At 36.9% G+C, this 20,456-nt stretch overlaps 1 protein-coding gene across 32 annotated transcripts in view; it reads left to right on the forward strand.

Annotated features, from left to right (window-relative positions):
• Positions 1-20,456, forward strand: part of LOC108002604 (polypyrimidine tract-binding protein 2) — a 429,375-nt gene that overhangs the window by 354,377 nt on the left and 54,542 nt on the right. For all 32 annotated transcript variants that reach the window (XM_062078838.1, XM_062078844.1, XM_062078850.1 and 29 more), the window contains one exon: positions 7,090-7,239. In XM_062078838.1, the coding sequence (XP_061934822.1) occupies positions 7,090-7,239 (150 nt within the window). The remainder of the gene's footprint in view (positions 1-7,089; positions 7,240-20,456) is intronic.

The raw sequence follows: 20,456 nt of genomic DNA on the forward strand, positions 1-20,456 counted from the left end.
CTCTCTCTCTCTCTTCTTCATACGAATTCTTTATTTAACCGATTAGACTTAGTGCTACTTCTCTCTCTCTCTCTCTTTCTTCCTTTTCCTCATACGAATTTTTTAATAATTATCGATCAATATAAATAAATCGTTGAACTTTCGTTATTAATCGCCTGGAATTCTGTAATATCACTTAGTGTTAATTCTCTCTCCCTCTTCCTCATACGAATTTTTTATTTATTAGACTTAGTGTTGCTTCTCTCTGCCTCTTCTTCGTACGAATTCTTTAATAATTATCGCGATATCGATCAATATAAATAAATCGTTGAACTTTCGTTATTAATCGCCTGGAATTCCGTAATATCACTCGGTGCTAATTCTCTCTGCCTCTTCTTCATACGAATTCTTTATTTGTTCCATCGATTAGGGCGAAAATACAATCATCGCGATATCGACGAATCTTGATTGATACTCGATCGTTGCGCCGCGATTTCTCCCCCTCCTCCTCCCTTTAAATCGAGCGATCCTTAACTTTTCGCAGGCAACGTGTCGGCAACTCGTGAGGGAAAGAGGAACTCGTGGGTGTATCCGCAAAATAATAATCCGCTCGATGCCACTCACCCCTCTATTTGATTTACGAGCCCATAAACGCGACCTGTACCCCTGTAATGGGCTTGGTTACCGCAAGGGATATCCACGCCTCTACGATTATCGTCATGCCACCCATTCTTTCCCATGATTGTACATTCTCGGATCTCCACACTTTCTTACCAAGATTTTCCCTTCGAAATTGCATCCAACTTTCGTGTCGATGCGTATTAGATCATCTGAGAGGGAGAGGGAAAGAAAATCGGGGAGATTTTTAATATTTAATTTCTTCTTTTTGCTACATGAAAATGTAGGTTAGAAATGTTGGAAAAATAATATATTTACATGTAATTGAAGAAAATATGTAGATTAATATTGGTATTGTTATAATATTGTTACGAAGTTGGACATAGAAAAATATCGATCAATGGATGTTCTTGCAAATTTACTTTTGCTTTGGCCTCTAGAATTAATCTTCTAAAAATTGTTTTCACGAACGTATTAACATTCTTCCATAGCGTGTAATACTGAAAAATATGAATAAATTAATAGAAGTATTGAAAATTAGTAGTAATTTGTAGATGCGTAATACAATTTTTAATGCTCAAAATATTCTTTGAATCCTTTTACGTCATCCTATATAAAAACTTTTAAATATAAAATATTTGTCGAAGAATCGTTAAAGTGGACATTCTTTAAGGAGACAGAGATTCGTCACAAATATCATTACACTATTTTTTCATTTTCACACCTGTCACAAACGAAGAAATTGAAACAAACATCGTTTAACCATCGTCCTATACCAAAACTTTTGCTCTAAAATAGACATTTTTTATTAAACCTTTACTTTAATCGTTACAAATAAATAAATTAAAACGTTTAAGAATCGTCCTGTACCAAAACTTTTAACTCTAAAGATGAAATATCCGAAGAAGTATTTAAAATGAACATTTTTACAGAGACAGAGATATAATTCTCAAAATATTACGTTATTTTTTACTAAACCTTTCACTCCTGTCGTTACAAACAAACAAATTGAAACAAACATCTTTTAAAACCATCCCCCTGTACCATAAAACTTTCGCTCTAAAGAATGAAATATTTGTCGAAGAATCTTTGTTGAAATTTCTTAGGGAGAGACATAATTCCTAATTCTCGGAACGTTACGCTATTTTTATCACTAAACCGGGCGGGATTCTTTGAATCCCAGAAACTAAAAAAAAAGAAAAAAGAAAGAAAGAAAGGAAGGAAAGTGACACAGATTAATCGCAGCTGCCGTTAGAGGAGGTAGAGGCAGCCATTAAGCATCGTTCTACCCCCGAAAACTTTCGCCGGGTGGCGCATACTCATTTCCCCTTGAATAGATCATTTTCACGGCAATCACGGCTCCGGTTTAACAGTGGCGAACAATGGCCGGCGGTCGGACATTAGAACGCGGTCCGGTTTGTCCTCGCGAGAAATCCCCGCGTTTGGCCCGCGCCGAACGAAAACCCAATTGCGGCTCTATGCGTCATTAGCGCCTCGAAACGGAGTTAACGGGGTTAAATTCAGGGGCGGTGCGTTGGTCCCGTCGCGATATTATTCACCCCCTCCTCCTCCTCTCTCTCTCTCTCTCCCCCTCCCCTCCCTCAGAGTGATGACCTCTCATGGAAATGCGAATGAATGAACGAACGAATGAATGATCGCCCGAAACTCGATTCCCTAGTTTTTCCGCATGCTGAAATTTCTCTAACGAACCCCGCTTCTATATGAGTTCTCGTAATTTTTTTCATTCCCCGTCTCTTCCCCTTCTCTTTTTCCTTTTTTTTTTCGCTCCGCGCCGCTATCAGATTTTCGAATCGGGCTTTTTATATTAAATATATGTTGCATTAGCAGATCCGCGTTTTGTTTCGAAGGTCTCGAATTTTTTAATTGAAATGTAGAGATGTGTTTAATTGTGGATTTGTGAGACGAATCGGTAAAGATCGTTTTTCATTTGTGTAAGATTGGGTATATTTTATCAACTGACTCTTCTACGCGATGAGCAACGATTTGTATATAAAAATTTGGAAAGTTGAAAGGAGAATGAATCGTATCGAGTTGTATGGAGAAATACGATCAAATACGATTCTTAATTCTGCAATGTAGTTAACATTCTACAGCTACTTTTATTATTTATAAGAAAATGCTGGCCTATCGTTCAATGAAACGTAGAGAAAATTCGAGATTCGCGATCACGTTCCCTCGTTGTCCCGTTTTCGTTTCGAGGTCTGTGCGTGATCGTCGCTCGTTCCAATCCCGTGTTTCGCTAAAACACACCACCACCAACGCCACTGTTTACGTAGCGAGGAGAGTTTGCAGAAATTTAATAGTTTTCGATGTCGTTAATTCTAGTTGTTCGAAGTTCCTCGCTCCTACTTTCTTTGATCGGATTTTGCGACTCGTTTAATGGGAATCGCGCGCCCGAATTAAAACGAATAGCGGAACAAAGCCGCCTCCACCCTTTCAAATTCCAATCGATGATACGACGCAGTTCGTGGATCCGGTATAAATAATAGAGAAAGAAATCTGAAGCGTCGAACGATTCATAATTGATAAAATTAAAATTGATCGACTCGTTTTATTGAGAATATATTAGCGAAGTGGAACTAATGTACATATACGCTTCAAATGGATCGATTTTATTCAGTGCAATTAAGAGAATTAGAATGATTAGAATCTTGAGATGGAACTCGTAGTTGAGGCTAATTTATCCTAAGATTCATTCTTTCTTTATCTAATAAGTAAGTAAGAAAATAATAACGTTTATTTCTTTTCTCGTAAAGTATTTTGTTAAAAAAAAAGAAAAAACATTTTTACTCCCGAAATCTTAAAGATTTCACGTACGACATTTCCCCTTCTGGATCACATTTCGAACGATCTTTCAAAGTTTTCTCAACGTTCATTCCGATATAGCCTGTGGTATTCCGTTCCTTTCATTACAAGTCCACCTTTTTTTATTTTTTTAACAATATACGACGTCCTCTCTCGTATTTAAGGATTCAATGGTGCATTATTCGGTTTTCCTGGGATCGGTCGTTGGAAAAAGGAAGAAAAAAAGAAAAGGAAGAAAAGGAGAAGTGGGAGGAACAAAAGGCGTTCGAATGATCGGAAGGAGCGTGTTTCACCGCGTTCACAAAGAGCAGACTGCTCGAAGGGGTTGAATACTTAAGGCGTACAGGCTGGAATTTAATAAAGAAAATCCACCGTTGGAGATCGACAACAGGAATGCAGGAATTATTTTGTTATTACATTCTGCTTTGCCTGTTGTTCTTCTTGGAAAAAAAAAAAAAAAAGAGAAGAAAAAGAAAAGAAATAGTTCGAAATGTGATTCAATCCAGAGTCGTTCACCACTTGGACGACGTCCTCGTCCAAGGACGTTTTGCAGTTGTTTGAAATCCGAATCAAATTCCAGGAAATTTCTCGATGATGATTCATACATTGAAATCTCGGAATTCAGCATATGGAAAAATGGAGAATTTAAACTTTTTTTCATCCGTGTAATATAGTCTTCAGCCGAGAGAGATACGTATTAAAATGAGACCAAGAGGAAAGGAAGATTAAAAAGTTTGAAGCGAAAGAGAGATATAAGGGATGCAGGGGGAAAAAATATAGAAAGAAGAAGAAAAAAGAAAAACGAGGATGAGGCGAAATTCTTGGAAGCTACTCGAAACAAAGAAAAGAATAGAATATTTTCTGCTTGAAAACTTGGAAAAATTCAACCTGACCATTAAAAAAATTTAATAAAAATTACCAAAAATAATTAAACTTAAATCTTACAAATCTTCATTTTCTATTCTAAATTTTCAGAAGAAGAAGAAGAAAAATATATGTAAACAAGATGGAAAAAGAAATAGCAGAGAGAGAGAGAGAGAGAGGGAGAAAAGAAAAGAAGTAGATTCTCGTTACAATCGAAGCCGTATATCGTTTTTAATATGGATAACGTAATTGAAGCTCGAGCTTTAACCTGAGTACATGCTGAGTTTTTATTTTTTTTTAAGAGGGGGCGGGAAAAAAAAATCGTCTGTTTTCCTTTTCATCCCGCTTCTTTTCCGCTGAATTTCCCCGTGTCCCAAGTGTGTTTACCCGAGCTGAACTTCAGATATTCCATTATGGCGGCTACTGTGCTCCGAGGCAAATGTAAAAATGCGTTCCATGGCTGTTTCCTCCTTTTCCATCTCGAATCGACCTGGAATCTCGAACTCGCTCCGCTGGATTGTTCGACAGATTTTTCCCTCTCTTTCGTTCTCTCTCTTTTCAAGAACGGGTAAGAAAATTATTACTGCAGGGGGTGGTCGAGTGACTTTTTGCTTTCCTTTTCTTCTTCTTCTTTCTTTTTTTTTTTCTTCTTTTTTTTAATAGAAGTTAGCCAGCGTAATGAAATACACGGAAATTAAGTTAAATAGAATTAGAATGTTAAGTTTGGATTGTGATACCCGGAGAAAAAAACGGGAAAATCTTTATTATGCAAATTATCTTTGACGCGGGATTAAATATTAATAGCGATTTGCAATATTAATTTTTGTTTTAAACTCGATGTAAAATTTTTCTCGGTAATTTTATATATACTTGGGATTTTTTTAAAAATTGTATTACTTGTCATTAAATTTTAGAATCTTTTATTTATTTATTTTCTTTCTCTTTCGAAACTACTTTTACATTGTTAATTTTTTATCCAATTACCTAAAGTAAAGATTCTTTATGGAAATATAATCAGTGGTCTTCAAAGATATCTTTGAAAATATCTGCTGGAAGATTAATTTTTCTTATATTTTTTTTTTCTTTCTTTCTTATGTAAAAAAAAGGGAGGGGAGGGAAAAGGTATCCCCTGTTCTGGATTTTTACAGAGCTCAAAGTGAAATGTCTCGTTTCAAGGGAAAAATAGAGAATGCTTAAAGAAGGAGAAAGGGAAGAATGAAAAAGTGTTCTCTGAGACATTTTAACGAGAAATCGATATCTCTACTTTTAGCAATGAAGTACAATTAATTATTTATCATTTTTAAAAACACATTCTCCTCCTTTGTAGTTTCAATCGTGAAAAAAATTTACAGTTTCCTTGTTTCCCAAATCGATCGTTACTCAGACGGTTACTAACACTATAGCTGTATTTCGTGTAGATTTTATGATATTACGAGCTATAATAAGAATTTCTTACTTTTAAATTATTTTAAATTAAATATAAATATGCGATAAATGATATAGATAATGCTAATTTTTATTTTTTATGGCAAAAATTTTGTCTTTTATGAAAATTTTGACAAATTTTTTCTAAAAAAACTTCAGTTTTACATTAAATTTGATTCAAACCAATTTGAAATCAATCAGTAGAAACATTTTCCAAATGAAACCAATCTAATATGCAAATATTGTATACAATTTCGAATTAACAATAATTAATATACTACACACACTCATCCTCTAATTTCATTTCCAGTTATTAATATCTATTAATTTAACAATTAATCATTCCATTTCTATCAACTCTATCCATACCATTAACGCAATACCATGTACACAATCTTTCCCATCCATTATCATAATTTCAACATTGATTTCCCCCCTCACGACCACTATCGTTAACAGTTTACCTTTAACGCCGTTATATTTATTTCCAAATTTCCACTTCTGAATTTCCCCGTTTCTTTTAAATCGCTCTCTTGGTTTCCTTTTATTAAAAAAAAAAAAAAAAAACACTTGAGACTAAGAAAAAAAAAAAGAAGAAAAAAAAAGCCGCAATCGGAATGTTGACGTTTCATTGGCTTGCAAAGTAATTTCTATTGTTCCCAGCAAATTTTTAAGTTGTTATATCTGTGGTCGGTGGAGGAAATCTCGTTTGGATGTAACATTGACGGAAGAATACGCGGAAATTCAATTACAGAGATAATTCTGCATTAATATTTGGATTCCACGAGACGACGAGTCCCCCTCCTCTTCCTTTTTCACTCACGCACACACGCATACTTACGTTCCATTTCAAAACTCGTCCTTTTTTATCTTCGATAATTGGTAATCATCTTACCAAAGAGGAGGAATTTCTCCCCTCTTTGTTTCCGTAAATGTTTCAGATTCGAAGACATCTCGCGATTTTTCAAAGAATTCTCGTTCATTAAACATTTATCGATCACGTGGAAATTATTTTACCCCCGGGAATTTTTGAAGAATTATTATTCTTCGCGTGAGCCTTCCATGGGAAAAGGAATTAAATTGGATCAAGTTATATTAAAGCCAACTGTTGGGAAAAATTATTGTGCCATCCTTACGTCGTAAAGTATTTTTATTTGCCCGAGTTATTAAGTCTTGTTAAATTATTTATTTATCTGACGATTATCTTCTCTTCTTTTCCTTCTTTCTTATAAAATGTTCATTTAAACGAGAAATATTAATATTAAATAGTAATTAAAAAAACAAGGGATGTTATAATTAATTTATCTATCAAGGGACGATCATTGACCAATTTCCAATTTACTTTTCTCACCGTGTTCTCCCCATTTTGCGTTGCAGGCGTTCCTGGAAATGGCGGATGAAAATGCTGCAGCGACGATGGTAAATTACTATGCCTCGTGCATGGCCCAACTCCGTGGCAGAGCAGTCTACGTTCAATTCAGCAACCATCGTGAACTCAAAACGGATCAAACGCACACCAACAATGCGGTAAGTCGTCAATATCCAATTGTTAATTATTTAATTGCCACTTTGCAATTTCTTGCCTGTTGAAGATTATATCCCAAATATTACATTTAAATTTACAATATTAATTTTGAATATTGATCTTGAGAGGAATTGATTCAAGAATTTCCTTCTTAACATCATATAGCTGTGTATTTTTAAAGAAAATTCTATTATTTATTATTCTAAAAAATAATTGCGCCAATTTGAAGAAATAAATTTGCAACAATAAAACGGATTTTACCGCGCATTAGTGCAAAGAAAAACCGGCCTATCCACGTAGTTTTTTTCCCCTCCTTCAAGAACCGTATTCAACGCTATCTTCCAACCGAAATTACTATTAAAAAGCTTTGGGGAAAGAGGCTGAAGTCTGAAAAACATACTACCCTGCGCGGTTTTCCTCTGGCCAAGGGCTGTTTACCCCTTCTGACGTGACGACTGAATATGCGAGAACCGGACATATGCGATAATTTGCAGGCAAAAGCGCTTTTTGGATCCCTCCCCTCCTTTTATATATTCACTTATTGCGAAGGCTGTTCGCGCAATTACTTTTTAACGAGTGGTCGCGATATTTCACCCTTGCTATCGTGGACGAAGACGGGTGAAATTAGAGAATTCTAAAGCCATGCTTTCTTTTCTCGAGTTTCTTATTTTTTTTCTTTTCTTCGTGGAATATTGGATTCGAAAGAAGAACGGTATGTAAAATAAATAGAATTTTGGAAATGTAAAGAAAGGGAATCGAGATTACAATTATGTTTTTGAAAAAATTTCTGAAAATGATCGAATTAATGAAATTAATGAAATGTTGAAAAGGAAATGGTGATATCTTTGTCTTTTCGAAAATTATAATTATTGGAAGACGGTTATATAAATGTAGAGTAATATTAGAACAAATATATAGAATTTTGGAAATTTAAAGAAAGGGAGTCGAGATTACAATTATGTTTTTGAATATTTTTAAGGTTTCTTTTGTTACGAAAAAATTTCTGAAAATAATCGAATTAATGAAATGTTGAACAGAAAATCTTTGTCTTTTCGAAAATTATAATTATTGGAAGATGATTATATAAAAGTAGAATAAATATATATAAATGTAGAGTAATATTAGAACAAATATATAGAATTTTGAAAATTTAAAGAAAGGGAGATTACAATTATGTTTGAATATTTTTAAAGTTTCTTTTCTTACAAACGAAAAGGTTTCTAATTAATGAAATAAACACATAACTTTTTTTGAAAAAAAATGGTGATATCTTCGAAAACATTCGAATTTGAATTTCTCAATATTTCGCACAATTGTAATTAAATTCGACGAATAAAACTTGTATTCGAAACTTCTAGATCCTAATTTTATCCTAAAATGTTAAGCCGTCTGCCTCTGCTTCGATAATATTCGAACCGTTTGCGGCTACATTTACGCTTCGATTATCGATATCTTGGCCGGTGTATCTCATTGGAAGCGCGTAATCGAAAGCTTTACGCGCGGGCAATGTCGAGCCAGTATCTTCTCTCAAAGCCCGTGAAATCGCGTTTTCGAGATTCAGATTGTCTTCCTTCCGTCCCCACCCACGATATCATTCGATGAACGTGATTAATTAACGTGTCCGGCGTGTAAATGTTCGGCTTCCAAGAATTTTACGCGATCGAGAGATTTACGGTGGGCGGAAAATTGGATTTTTACGATAAATTTCCCCATCTCGATCGTTCCGCTGAATATTTTCCACTTGTTTGAATTTGAATAGGCGAAACGATTATAAGGTTCTTAACAAATCTTCGTTTCACTTTGGACACCTTTTTTTTAAAACAATATTATATTCCGCAAGATTATCCTTCGAAATTATTTCGTCATCGAATTTGTGCAACTTCTTTCGTTGTGTTCGCGTGACTCGAAGAATAATTTCTTAATCTTTTTCGCAGTGAAATGACGACCTCTTTTGATGGATATTCCGATTTTGAGGAGTCAAAAATGTTGAAAAAGGATTCGTAGGAAGTGTAATTAAAATAAAATTCAGACCTCAAAATTTTCTTTTTACCAAGAATCGTGCGCTTAGATAACTCGGATTCTTATAGAGTCGCAACGTAATTGTGCAAGAATATTGTGTAAAAAGGCGTATATTTTAATTTTTTAAAAAAGAAACGGAATTCCCTTTCGTCTCGATATATCGCGACTAATCTGTCGAAACAACGCGACACGATGGTCGAAATTATTGCCAAAATAGGAAGCCGTGCAAAGCCTCATCAACGATTCGTAGTCAATAAACAGGGACGGTCCTGGAAACTCCATTATAATTAACACGTCCATAATTTATGAACAATCCCCGGGGCAATCGAGTCCACTTGGTCCCCTCCGTTCTCAGCCCACTGGATACGTCGATATAAGTTGTCTTTCCAGATATCATACGATCTTTTGTCATCCCTTTGCTTCGTTTATCGCGACCACAGATCCTTGGTTATTCGATATATTTATACGCGAAGGAATTTCTTTTCTTTTTTTTTTCTTTTTATGAAGAGAGACAGTTTTCATAGACAATTACGTTTCAATTACGATAATTAATCGAATTACGAAGATTTTCAATTGTAATATATTTTAATTTGGAATTTAAAGGAGATAAAGGTTATAAAAATACGTTCTAGTAAAATATTATTGGAAAAGAATTTGCGGTGATCTTCGTCAGCTTCTTCTGCGCACTAGTCAACAATCTGGTAAATCGAATTCCACGTTACGCCCCTCTGCTTCCCTTTGCCGCTCGTCTCTTTCTTCCGATTTGTTAACATGTAATAAAATTTCCCTCTTCGGTTGCTGTCGAATTCCCTGGTTCAAACAGCGGGCCTCAATTGTACTTCTATGCGAGCTCGATTTACACCGCGCGCTGTGCCCTGGGAAAACAAATCCACTTCTAACGTACGGGCTTTTGCTCCCCGCCGAATTTTTGTTCCATTCCACGACAATTTTTTTTTTTTTCTCTCAATAGTCCTTCCAGCCATACACAATCGTGTCACGTTACTTTTCAAAGTTCGATGAAAATTTCTAGTTTGCAAATATATGGCGAAGAGGATCGAGTGGCGCGATTATTTTGATATTCGTAAATTTTCCAAAATAAATATATCGTATATTTATTCTCGCGATGTTTAGAAGTGAATCGTTCTCGCGAGAATTGAAATAATAATAAGGAAAATGGTTAGAAAAATAAATAATATGAAAATTAATTTGTAAACAAAGTTAATAATGAAGAACTCGAAAGAGAGTTTCGAACAGGAAATCTCACCATCTTTATTTACCTTCTCGTGTATTTTATTCGATTGATCGTCGTATATATCGCAAACGTGACTTTTTTTCGGTCTCCTTGCTTCTCTAGATAGAAAAATCGCAATTTTTAGAGAACGAAATCAATTAACGTATAGCTTGTAATCGATAGCATTCACACCGTTGGGGAAGCGTTTCCGGCAGGAGGAGCATCATGGAGGAATTAGTTCCTCCGATGAAACACGATATCGTCGATATTTATTTGTATTGTTTTTGTTGTGAGTAAGAAACGAGCGAGCCAACTTTTTACGACAGTTTTCTCTCCGCCATAAAGTGAGGATATTACTTATTAATTACGAAAGTTTTCTTATAGCTTTGGAAAGGAACAGGAAATACGAGCTTCCTTCTTTTTTCCCACCCCTCTCCTCTTTTTTTCAATCGAAAATAGTCGCGAGCTCATCGAAGAAAGGAAAACACGATTTCGTTTCGAGTCGAAAGTTTGAGCAAACAATTCAACGCCTATAATTTTTCTACGTTTAACCAATCCGATGTAGCTCTCTTCGAGTATTCTAAATATTTTAAATTTAATATCGAGCACGCTTCAAAATTTTCTTTCCATCGAATTTTTCTTTCTTACCGAAATTAACCCAATCTTTCGAAAGTGTTCACTCGTCAAAAATCTAGAAAACGAAACAGTTCCCTCCAGCTTACCCCCCCATCGTCTTCGAAACTTCCCTCATAACCCACTTCCGCGCCATCTATAATTCATGCTCCGACTTATCATCATCCAGGAGGAGCACGATGTATATAAATCGATAACCGGGTCGAGTAACGCGTAAAAAATCGAAAGCCTGGTGATTCGTCGGAGAATCGAGGCCCGAGATCTCTGACGATAAAATGTTAATTACCGTTAAGAAGCGGAGAGGGGTTGATAAAGTCTGAGAAAGCTGATAGAGGGGGGGTGGCTCGAGTTTCACGATGACACGAGGATCCCCATGGGGGAGGGAGTTGTCAAACTGCTCTTTCCTTCCCTCCTCCGGTGATCCGGCAACTTGGCGGAAACGGACACCTATTCCGTGGGGAATGGGAAATTTCGCGATCACGCGAGCAGGGAAATGGCGGATAAGGGTGAACGATCTTTCACGTGTGCCCGTGGTTTAGGATCGCTGAAAGTTTACGTGCTTGGAAGCTTGATTTTGTGTGTATCAACCAACTGCATCAAACAGTCCCATTGCCGAGTATTCGTATTACGAATACGTACGAGGTTTCGTTTATTGGAAGTTTAACGCGAGGTAAGAAAGTGGTACGAATACATCGTTGCTCGGGCTTGTTGCTGTTATCGTATTACTGTATATTTCGAGCAAAAATTATTGGAATTAAGATTAACGAGGTGTATATAGTTTAGATTGGATAGTATTCGTGTTATGAATACGTACGAGTTAGTAGAAGTTTAACGTGTAAAGTAAGAAAGTGGTACAAACATATTATTAATCAGTCTTTTGGACAAAAATTATTAAGATTAACGAAATAGTTTAGATTGGATAGTATTCGTATTATGAATACGTACGAGTTATTGGAAGTTTAATGTGTAAAGTAAGAAAGTGGTACAAACATATTATTAATCAGTCTTTTGGACAAAAATTATTAAGATTAACGAAAGAGATTGGATAGTATTCGTGTTATGAATACATACGAGTTTCGGTTATTGGAAGTTTAACGTGTGAAAAATGGTACAATTATATCATTGGTCAGGCTTATTATTATTAGTGTGATATTGGATGTATTTCGAGCAAAAATTATTAAGTTTAACGAAGTACTAGTTTAGAATATCTACGAAGTTTCCATTATTAAAAATTTAACGTGTAAAATAAGAAAGTGGTACACATATTATTGGCCAGTCTTTTGAACAAAAATTATTAATATTAACGAAATAGTTTAGATTGGATAGTATTCGTATTATGAATACATATGAGTTTCAATTATATATATATATATATATATCGTTGGTCAGTCTTTTGAACAAAAATTATTAACGAAACTTATTAAAATTAACGAAATAGTTTAGATTGGATAGTATTCGTGTTATGAATACATACGAGTTTCGGTTATTGGAAGTTTAACGTGTGAAAAATGGTACAATTATATCATTGGTCAGGCTTATTATTATTAGTGTGATATTGGATGTATTTCGAGCAAAAATTATTAAGTTTAACGAAGTACTAGTTTAGAATATCTACGAAGTTTCCATTATTAAAAATTTAACGTGTAAAATAAGAAAGTGGTACACATATTATTGGCCAGTCTTTTGAACAAAAATTATTAATATTAACGAAATAGTTTAGATTGAATAGTATTCGTACTATGAATATGTACAAGTTTCGGTTATTGGAAGTTTAATGTGTAAAGTAAGAAAGTAGTACAAATACATCATTGGTCAGACTTGCTACTATTGATGCAATACTGGATATATTTAGAAAAAAGATAATAGTTAGATTGAATTGTAATTAATAAAAGTTCGTTATTTTTTTTTATTAAAAATATTTTTCTATTTCGAGATTCTTGAAAAATTTTACCCCCATAAAGAGAGAACCTTAATAGATATATTGTAACATTTGATGAACAAATGATAGGAATATAATTTAAAAATAATTGAAATAGGAAAAGATGCAAATAGTATTTGAATTAATGCAAAGAATATTTGCATTTATCATTTCGGTCGAGGTCTATTTCTAAAAAGAGTTCTTTCCCCCCTCTATTGATAACGCCATATGATTTTCGGAAGTGAATAAAATAGAAAATTATTGAAGGGAAACCTCAAACGTTTCTCTATGATCGCTCGAATATAACGAGAAATTCGATCTGGGGTGGTTTTTTCCCTCGAACGAAGCACGAAATTAAACGCAGTCACGCGTGGACAGACGCCGGAGAATTTCTCGAAACCACTTCAACCCACGTCGTTCAAGCGGAAATTTCCGCGAATGCGAAGTATTTTAGCCACATAAAGTGCGCCAGAAGAATAAAGCAGTGGACTGTCCAAGGGGTGTGCAAAGATTCACCGGAATGCCGCACGAATCGCCCACTATTTCGACCTGAATTTCCGCTGTTCCGTGATTCATAGAGGGATATTTGTTTCGTTCATACGTCGTAAATACAGTTTTATACACAGATTATAATTCAGTTTCGTTCGTAACATTTTATTCTATATCGAATTTTTCCCTGAAAATGGAAAGGTTTCCACTATTTCCAATTCAATTACAAATTCGGGTGCAAAACATGAACATGGTCATCCGTTTCTTCCAAACAGGAATCAATATAGATATTAATTTTTCAAATAAAATAAACTTTTAAATTACAAATTTATACAAAAGAAATTTCCAATACAAATTTTTCAATCCCTCTCCCCATTCTTTTTCTTATCACATCATATTATTATATCGTTTCAAATCATAAAGAATAAAATGTAATTAATAAATGAGACGTTCTTTCAATTATTTGCATAGATCCTAAAAACAATAAAATCAAAGATCGATCCAGAATCATTCTAACTTAGAACGAACGCTCGGATATCAGAATAAAATTTGAACATTCCATCGTAGAGTAAATTATTCCGTTCGATTTATTTTCAAAAAAAAACCCTCAACTTCATCCAATAAAATTGGCAAAGGTTCTCGGAATCTTTTCAAACCTCCGCGAATCTTCGGGCTTTCACGAAGACGGATGCAGATCGATTTCGTGGCGGTTGAAGATTGTTTGATTTTCCGCCCCCGCGTCAAGGATCGAATGATTTCTCGCTGAGCGTCCTCGTGACAAACGACGCCGGGGAAGCAATCGCCGTGAAAGCCTCGGTTGCATGCACGTGCGGTTCTTGATAGCCGGCCAGCTTGTAGAACACCGCTTGACCATCGTGTTTCATGTCCCCTATGAGGGGGAAACGCGGCGGAAGTTGATGCTTCCGATAAGAATTTTATGAAGCCGCATCTAGCTTCGCCTGGTAATTGGGATTATGGGGATGTAATAACGCTCGAATCGATGCTTTCGTTCACGTTGATTACGTAGAATTCGATGCGCTAGAATTTGAAAGAAGATGGAAAAGATACCTGTTTCAGAATTTGTGAACCTGTAAAAATTGTGGATTACATGGGAGTAAGAATTTTGGGCCTAGAAAAAGGTATGAAAACTGTTTGAAAAAGTGTAAAAAATAAGAATTTTGTGAACCCACATCCTGCTTCGCCTGGTAATTGGAATTCGAATCGATGCTTTCGTTGATTACGTAGAATTCGATGCGCTAGAATTTGAAAGAAGATGGAGAAGAGATGCCAGTTTCAGAATTTGTAAACTTGTAAAGACTTGTGTAACTCGTCACAGAGAAACTTGTAATATGTACATCAAGAATTGTGGGGGGAGAGGAGTAGGAATTTTGGGGTTAGAAGGAGGTATGAAAACTGTTTGGGAAAGTGTGAAAAATAGCGTGAAAGTTGCCAAGTTGTATCGTTGAGATCTATGGCGGATGAGAAAGAGCGAGAATTTTGGAACGTGGTAAACTAATTCATTCGTTTTGTCGACTTGAACTATGTATTAGAGACGGTAAAGAAATAAATTAAATTTACTCGCGGACGGATTTTGGAATCGAGATAATTTGGAAAACAGGGGATCAATCGCCAAAAAAGCAACGAAAATGTATTCGAGCCGTTAGCTCGAAATAAGCGGATTATAGATAATAATAACAACTGTCCGGATTTCGCATATTTGAACGAACAACTTTGCCGCAAATTCGCCGTTAAGTCTTGGTTCGGTTAAGTGGAGCACGTAATCGCAGCGGTGTAAGTCCTCTGGCCCTCTGTTGCATAAACAAAAACGCGAAACAAGGGGATTTTGTTGGCGCGTTAGAGAAAAAGTATTACGCGGTAAGGGGGGAGGGGGGGAAGGAGTACGGTTAATACATACGTCCACCCCCCAGGAGGGTAATATGTCAGTTAAGTAAGAAGCGCGAGAAGCTCGCCTCTGAATTTATATTTAACAAAGACGTTAAAAAACAGCTTTTTACATTTTATGTATACTAATTATATTACAGACTCTTGCTTCGTTCCCAAAGAGTGTTTGTCTCTTTTACTTCTTTCTTCTTCTTTTTTTTTTTATTGTATCCTTTATATCCTCCTCTCCCTCCCTCCCTCCCCCTCTCTCTCTACTCATTTTTATTATCTCAGAGAGGAAACACAAGAGGAGGGGAGAATGGAAGGGGAGGGGAAAAAATCTACGCCACAATCCTCACTTTGTGTTTTCTATCCCATTTCCTTCGTCTCGAGGAAATGACACTTCACCTATCGAAGGAGGAAATGTCTTTAACACTCGTTCCCGATCGAATCAGAAGACATCAAAATCATCAGTTTTTCCCCAGTTTATCGCTATTATTTCTCAGTTGTTCTTGTTGTTTATAAATTGCAATAAGCACAGAACGCCCTTTTTCCTCCTCTCCTCCTCTCCCCCCGATTCAATCGCTTCGCTCCAATTTCCAGTTACTTTCCAGTACTTTTTATTTACATCTTCGGCCCCAATCTCTCGAACCATTCGTGTCGTTAACTCAAAAACTTTTTCTCCCGCCCTTCCTTCCCCTCCCTCCTGTTAATTTCATCCTTTCCTTTTCCGCTTTCCTCCAACTTGCTGCTCCAAGCGCGAATTTCAACACTCGTAAAGAGCTTTCTGTCACAATTTGACAGACCTCGGCTCGAGAGGCATTTTTACGCGGCTCCCCATCTCTTAACCCCTCCCCCTAAGTCTGTATTCTCTATCCTCCCCCCCATTAGTCGGTAATCTGGAATAATTTAGACACTGCCACGTTCCTTCTTATCTTGGCTCGACTTATTCCACTGGTATTTAAGTAAGAAAATTTCTTATTCTCGAAAATTAATATCGAACTTCGTTCTAGATTGTCGGTGCAATAAATCGTTTCGAGGAGTATTTCTGAGAACAAATGTCGTTTCTTTTTTTCTATGTGAGCAAAAATATTGAATATTTTAAACCTTTCGTTACCACGGCTGACTGTAGTCTCTCCATAAAATCCACCGATGTACCACACGCGACTATGGTCGCTCTCCATAAAATGCCGCGTATTCTATATATAAAACATGCAATTGGAGTTATTCTACGTCGAGTATTCTCTCTCTGGAAACGTAACGTAACGGTATTTTGTTTTTATCATTCCTTTCTCACGAGATTCCTCGATAATAAAAATCACCAAAAAAAAAAAAAGCCGCACAAACTCTGGGACTCTGACCATCATTTCTCGAGTGCACTGTGCACATTTTTGAAAGTGTCAATAATTAAACTCAATATACTCAATAATACTGAATAATTAAGCGAGAAGAGAAACACGTTTCGCTTCGTCGAGCTAAACGTTCTTCCAATCAAAGCCCCTTCTTCCACATTTTCATCAGAAAGAAACGTCAACGAAGAATGGGTTGACGCAGGAGGGGAGGGGATTCTTTTCCCGCGACAGGGCCCAGACACCTGTTTCCTAGTGGCGCCGGACCCGGTGGTCGCCTTTGTGACGAGAATATACGGGGTTGGCTAATGGTTTTCACCAGGGAGGAAAGTTTCGCCGGCCTTCAACCACGAAGCCCCATAAAAAAAAGTATCCCGCGCAAAGCCGTGACATAATTCTGCCGGCCTGGTGCTTCCTCTCCTCCCCTCCCCCTCTCCTTTACGAAACTTTCTCGACCGGCGATGCGAAAGAAATTTCGTTCGAGCGAGGAAGAGCGGTCAAAGATGATTTTTTTCTACGTCCAGATTTAATAATTTTAGATTTAACTTGATACAATAATCGAAACGACGTCTCATTTCGAGCAAACTCCCCTAACTCGAAGCGTTCCAAGCACCGCGGTTGAACGGTGCTTTTCTATTCCCGTTTTATGCCGTTTCTTCCGACCGAGGGGGTGGTTTTTAGTTTGTCACTCGAGCCAGGTTTCGACGAGGAAGGGGATCAAGTTTTTTCTTACCAACTAACGAGTGTTGAAACGGTAACGATACGAAGGATAACGAAGGGATTGACGTAACTTGGACAACGTCGACAGGAAGGGAGGGTGGCTTCGTTGCTCGTGCGTTGAATAATTGATATCGATCTATCGTGTTATTCCACACCTTTAAAGTGTTAGTCTTAAAATTGCTCAACTTGCATTTCCCTCGGAACGTTAATTTCAACGTTGTTTAATTTTCTCGTGATATTTTAACGAGTAAACTAAGACAGCTTGCCACTAAAGTATCCTTCAATCTCAGAAACGTTGGCGAGCAATCTCGCAATGGTCAAAATTTTGATAACACGTTCACCGAATTCCAACCCCTCTGCGGAATTTCCACCGAAAATCCAAAGCTTGTCAAAGATCGGATAATTCCCTAAAATGATATTCTCTCTAAAGCAATCGTGGAACATCCAAAAATGCCAAGATCTCGAAATTTCCACGGAACGTTTTCAGAGATTGTTCCAGAAATGTATAGGGGGAAAAAGAGGTGTCGAGGATGAAAGAGAAGGGGAAAGAGGAAGGAGAAAGGACGAGAGGAATGCGTCTCGCCGAGGAACAATGCAACCGTGTCGTAGATCAGTCGCCAAGACACCCTCCATTAAAAATATTACGCCATCTTGGCCGTGTTGCGACCGAAATCGCCACGTGGCTCGCACTAGGAATTCGGAATAACAATGGCTCGTTGTTAAAACCGTATCCGGCGTATCGACCCGTGAAACGCGTCACGCGTATCGCGTTTTTTTTCGAAAATGGTGGCGCGATTGTTTCTCCTTTCCAAAGGAGTATCGTCCAACTCGCGGTTGAATATTTCAGAACGTATCTTTTGGCTACTCGCTTATTCGTGTTATTAATCGATAAATTATTTTTGTTTTATCGCAGTTTGTAGGGTTTGTTGATTTTGTTAGAAGAATTACGCTTTCGTTATTTGTCGGATGAATTATCACGTTGTTAATTATTATAGGTGATATTATTTAGGGATGCTTAATTTGATAATTTGATATTTCAGCGTAAAAATTAACAGATCGACGATCGAGTTGAAGTGGACGGTTCAATATTGTGTTATTAATTTATAAGTTATTTTGGTATTTTTGTTAGAGTTTATTAGTTTCATTTTATGTTCACTTATTAGACATTTTTCTTGTTTGCCAGATGAATTATTGCGTTGATAATTATTATACTGAGAGATGTAATTTAGGGATACTTAATTTGATAATTCAGCAAAAAATTAACATATCGACGACAATTAAAATACTGGTATTGCGTTATTAATTTATAAGTTATTTTTGTTAGTTTGTTAATTTTATTAAGAATTTTTGCCTTTTTCTTGTTTGCCAGATGAATTATTGTGTTTTAATTTGATATCTTGTTTAGCAGGATAGCTTTACGAAATTCGAGAGTTGACTTTCAGACGTTTCACTGAACTCTTTATTTGTTATGCCAGATTTCCTAATTAATACCGCTTTGTGCACAGATTCCTTAGGTTTATAAAATCACGTATAAAATCATTTTAATCGAGCTTTGACTCGTTTAGTTAAAAATATCATGCTCTATGCTGTATTTAACTGTACACATTTTTCACATTGAATCTCCCACTTTCTATATTCCAATGTAAAAATTAACAGATCGGCGACAGTTAAAATGGCCGCTGGAATTCTTAAAGCGAATACGCAATCACGATTCCATTTAGGGGGGAAACGTTAGCTTCTCGTTTTCACGAATTTAATCGAACGAACGGCACGCGATGTGCACCGTCACCCTCCACCCCGTTTCACGTGGAAATCCAAACACGTTCTTTCAGCCTCGGCTTCCATTTTCCGGCTGCGAGTCTCACCCCGTTATCCGTTTCGCTCATATTTCATTCCCCGCCATCGTCGAAACGGACGGAAAGAAAAATCGAAGCGGGGGACCTTGCACCGTTTCACGCGAGTCCTTTCACCGCAACCACTGCTCCCATCTTTTCTCCGCATCGCTCGAGAATTCGTTTCTCTCCTTCGAAAAGTCGAAAACTTGCCATCTTTACGCGCTAATCGCATCTTCGCGATAAGAATTAAAAAGAAAAAATTCGGAAGAGGCGATAATAATTGATTTTTTGATAAATACGCGAAAAAGGAAAAGGATTCCGTATTTTTCTTGGAGAAGTTCGTAATCCTCACGATTCGATGTATTAACTGTTCCAACTATCCAGTTATAATTTGACGAACGTGTTTCATAAATCAAATTTTATATATATATATAAAATATTCTCAGTTCCAAAAATTGTATCTCCAATTCAAAATTTTCGAGAATGGAGCGAGGAAAAAGCTCACTTTCAAACTCGCGAAGAGGCAAAGCATCGAGTAACGCTTCATAAAAGAGGGGGAGGTGTAGAAAGATCCGTATCCCCAGAAGGTCGATCGTCATCGATTTCAATCACGCGAAACTCCACTGACGTATTCAGCCTTCCCCCTCTCGCCTCTCCCTAGGATCGCTGGATTCCATTATCAGCCTGTTTTTCGGCACTCGACCATCCCCCCTCTTCCTCCCCTTTTTAATGCCCGTCGTACTTCATTCGTCGAGAAATAAGGAGAGAATAAGGAGAGGGCGCGTTCATTGGACAATATTACGAGAGGGATTCGCGGCCGTCAAAATGATGGAGTGGCCAGCCACGCAGACGAACTCTTGTGCAGTCAGAATAATCAGTCTTCCCGCCAGCTCGTTTCTCCCTCAGCGCCGCCTACTCTTCGCCACCCTCTGGATCCCATTTCCGCGATCAGAAATATCCGCTAAACGCGCAAACTTGAACGGAGTTGTTTCCTTCTCTTTGCCAGAGATCGCAACAAGGTTGCGCTCTTCGATCAAGTTTCGAGGTGTGGTTGCGATTGTTTCGGATCGTTTCGACGGATTCCAGCTTGGTGGACTATCGCCTCGTTTTTCATGTTGTTTCACGGTGAGAGCTTTTTTTAATG

The sequence above is a fragment of the Apis cerana genome, linkage group LG8 (assembly GCF_029169275.1).
Source record: "Apis cerana isolate GH-2021 linkage group LG8, AcerK_1.0, whole genome shotgun sequence".
NCBI classification, from domain to species: domain Eukaryota; kingdom Metazoa; phylum Arthropoda; class Insecta; order Hymenoptera; family Apidae; genus Apis; species Apis cerana.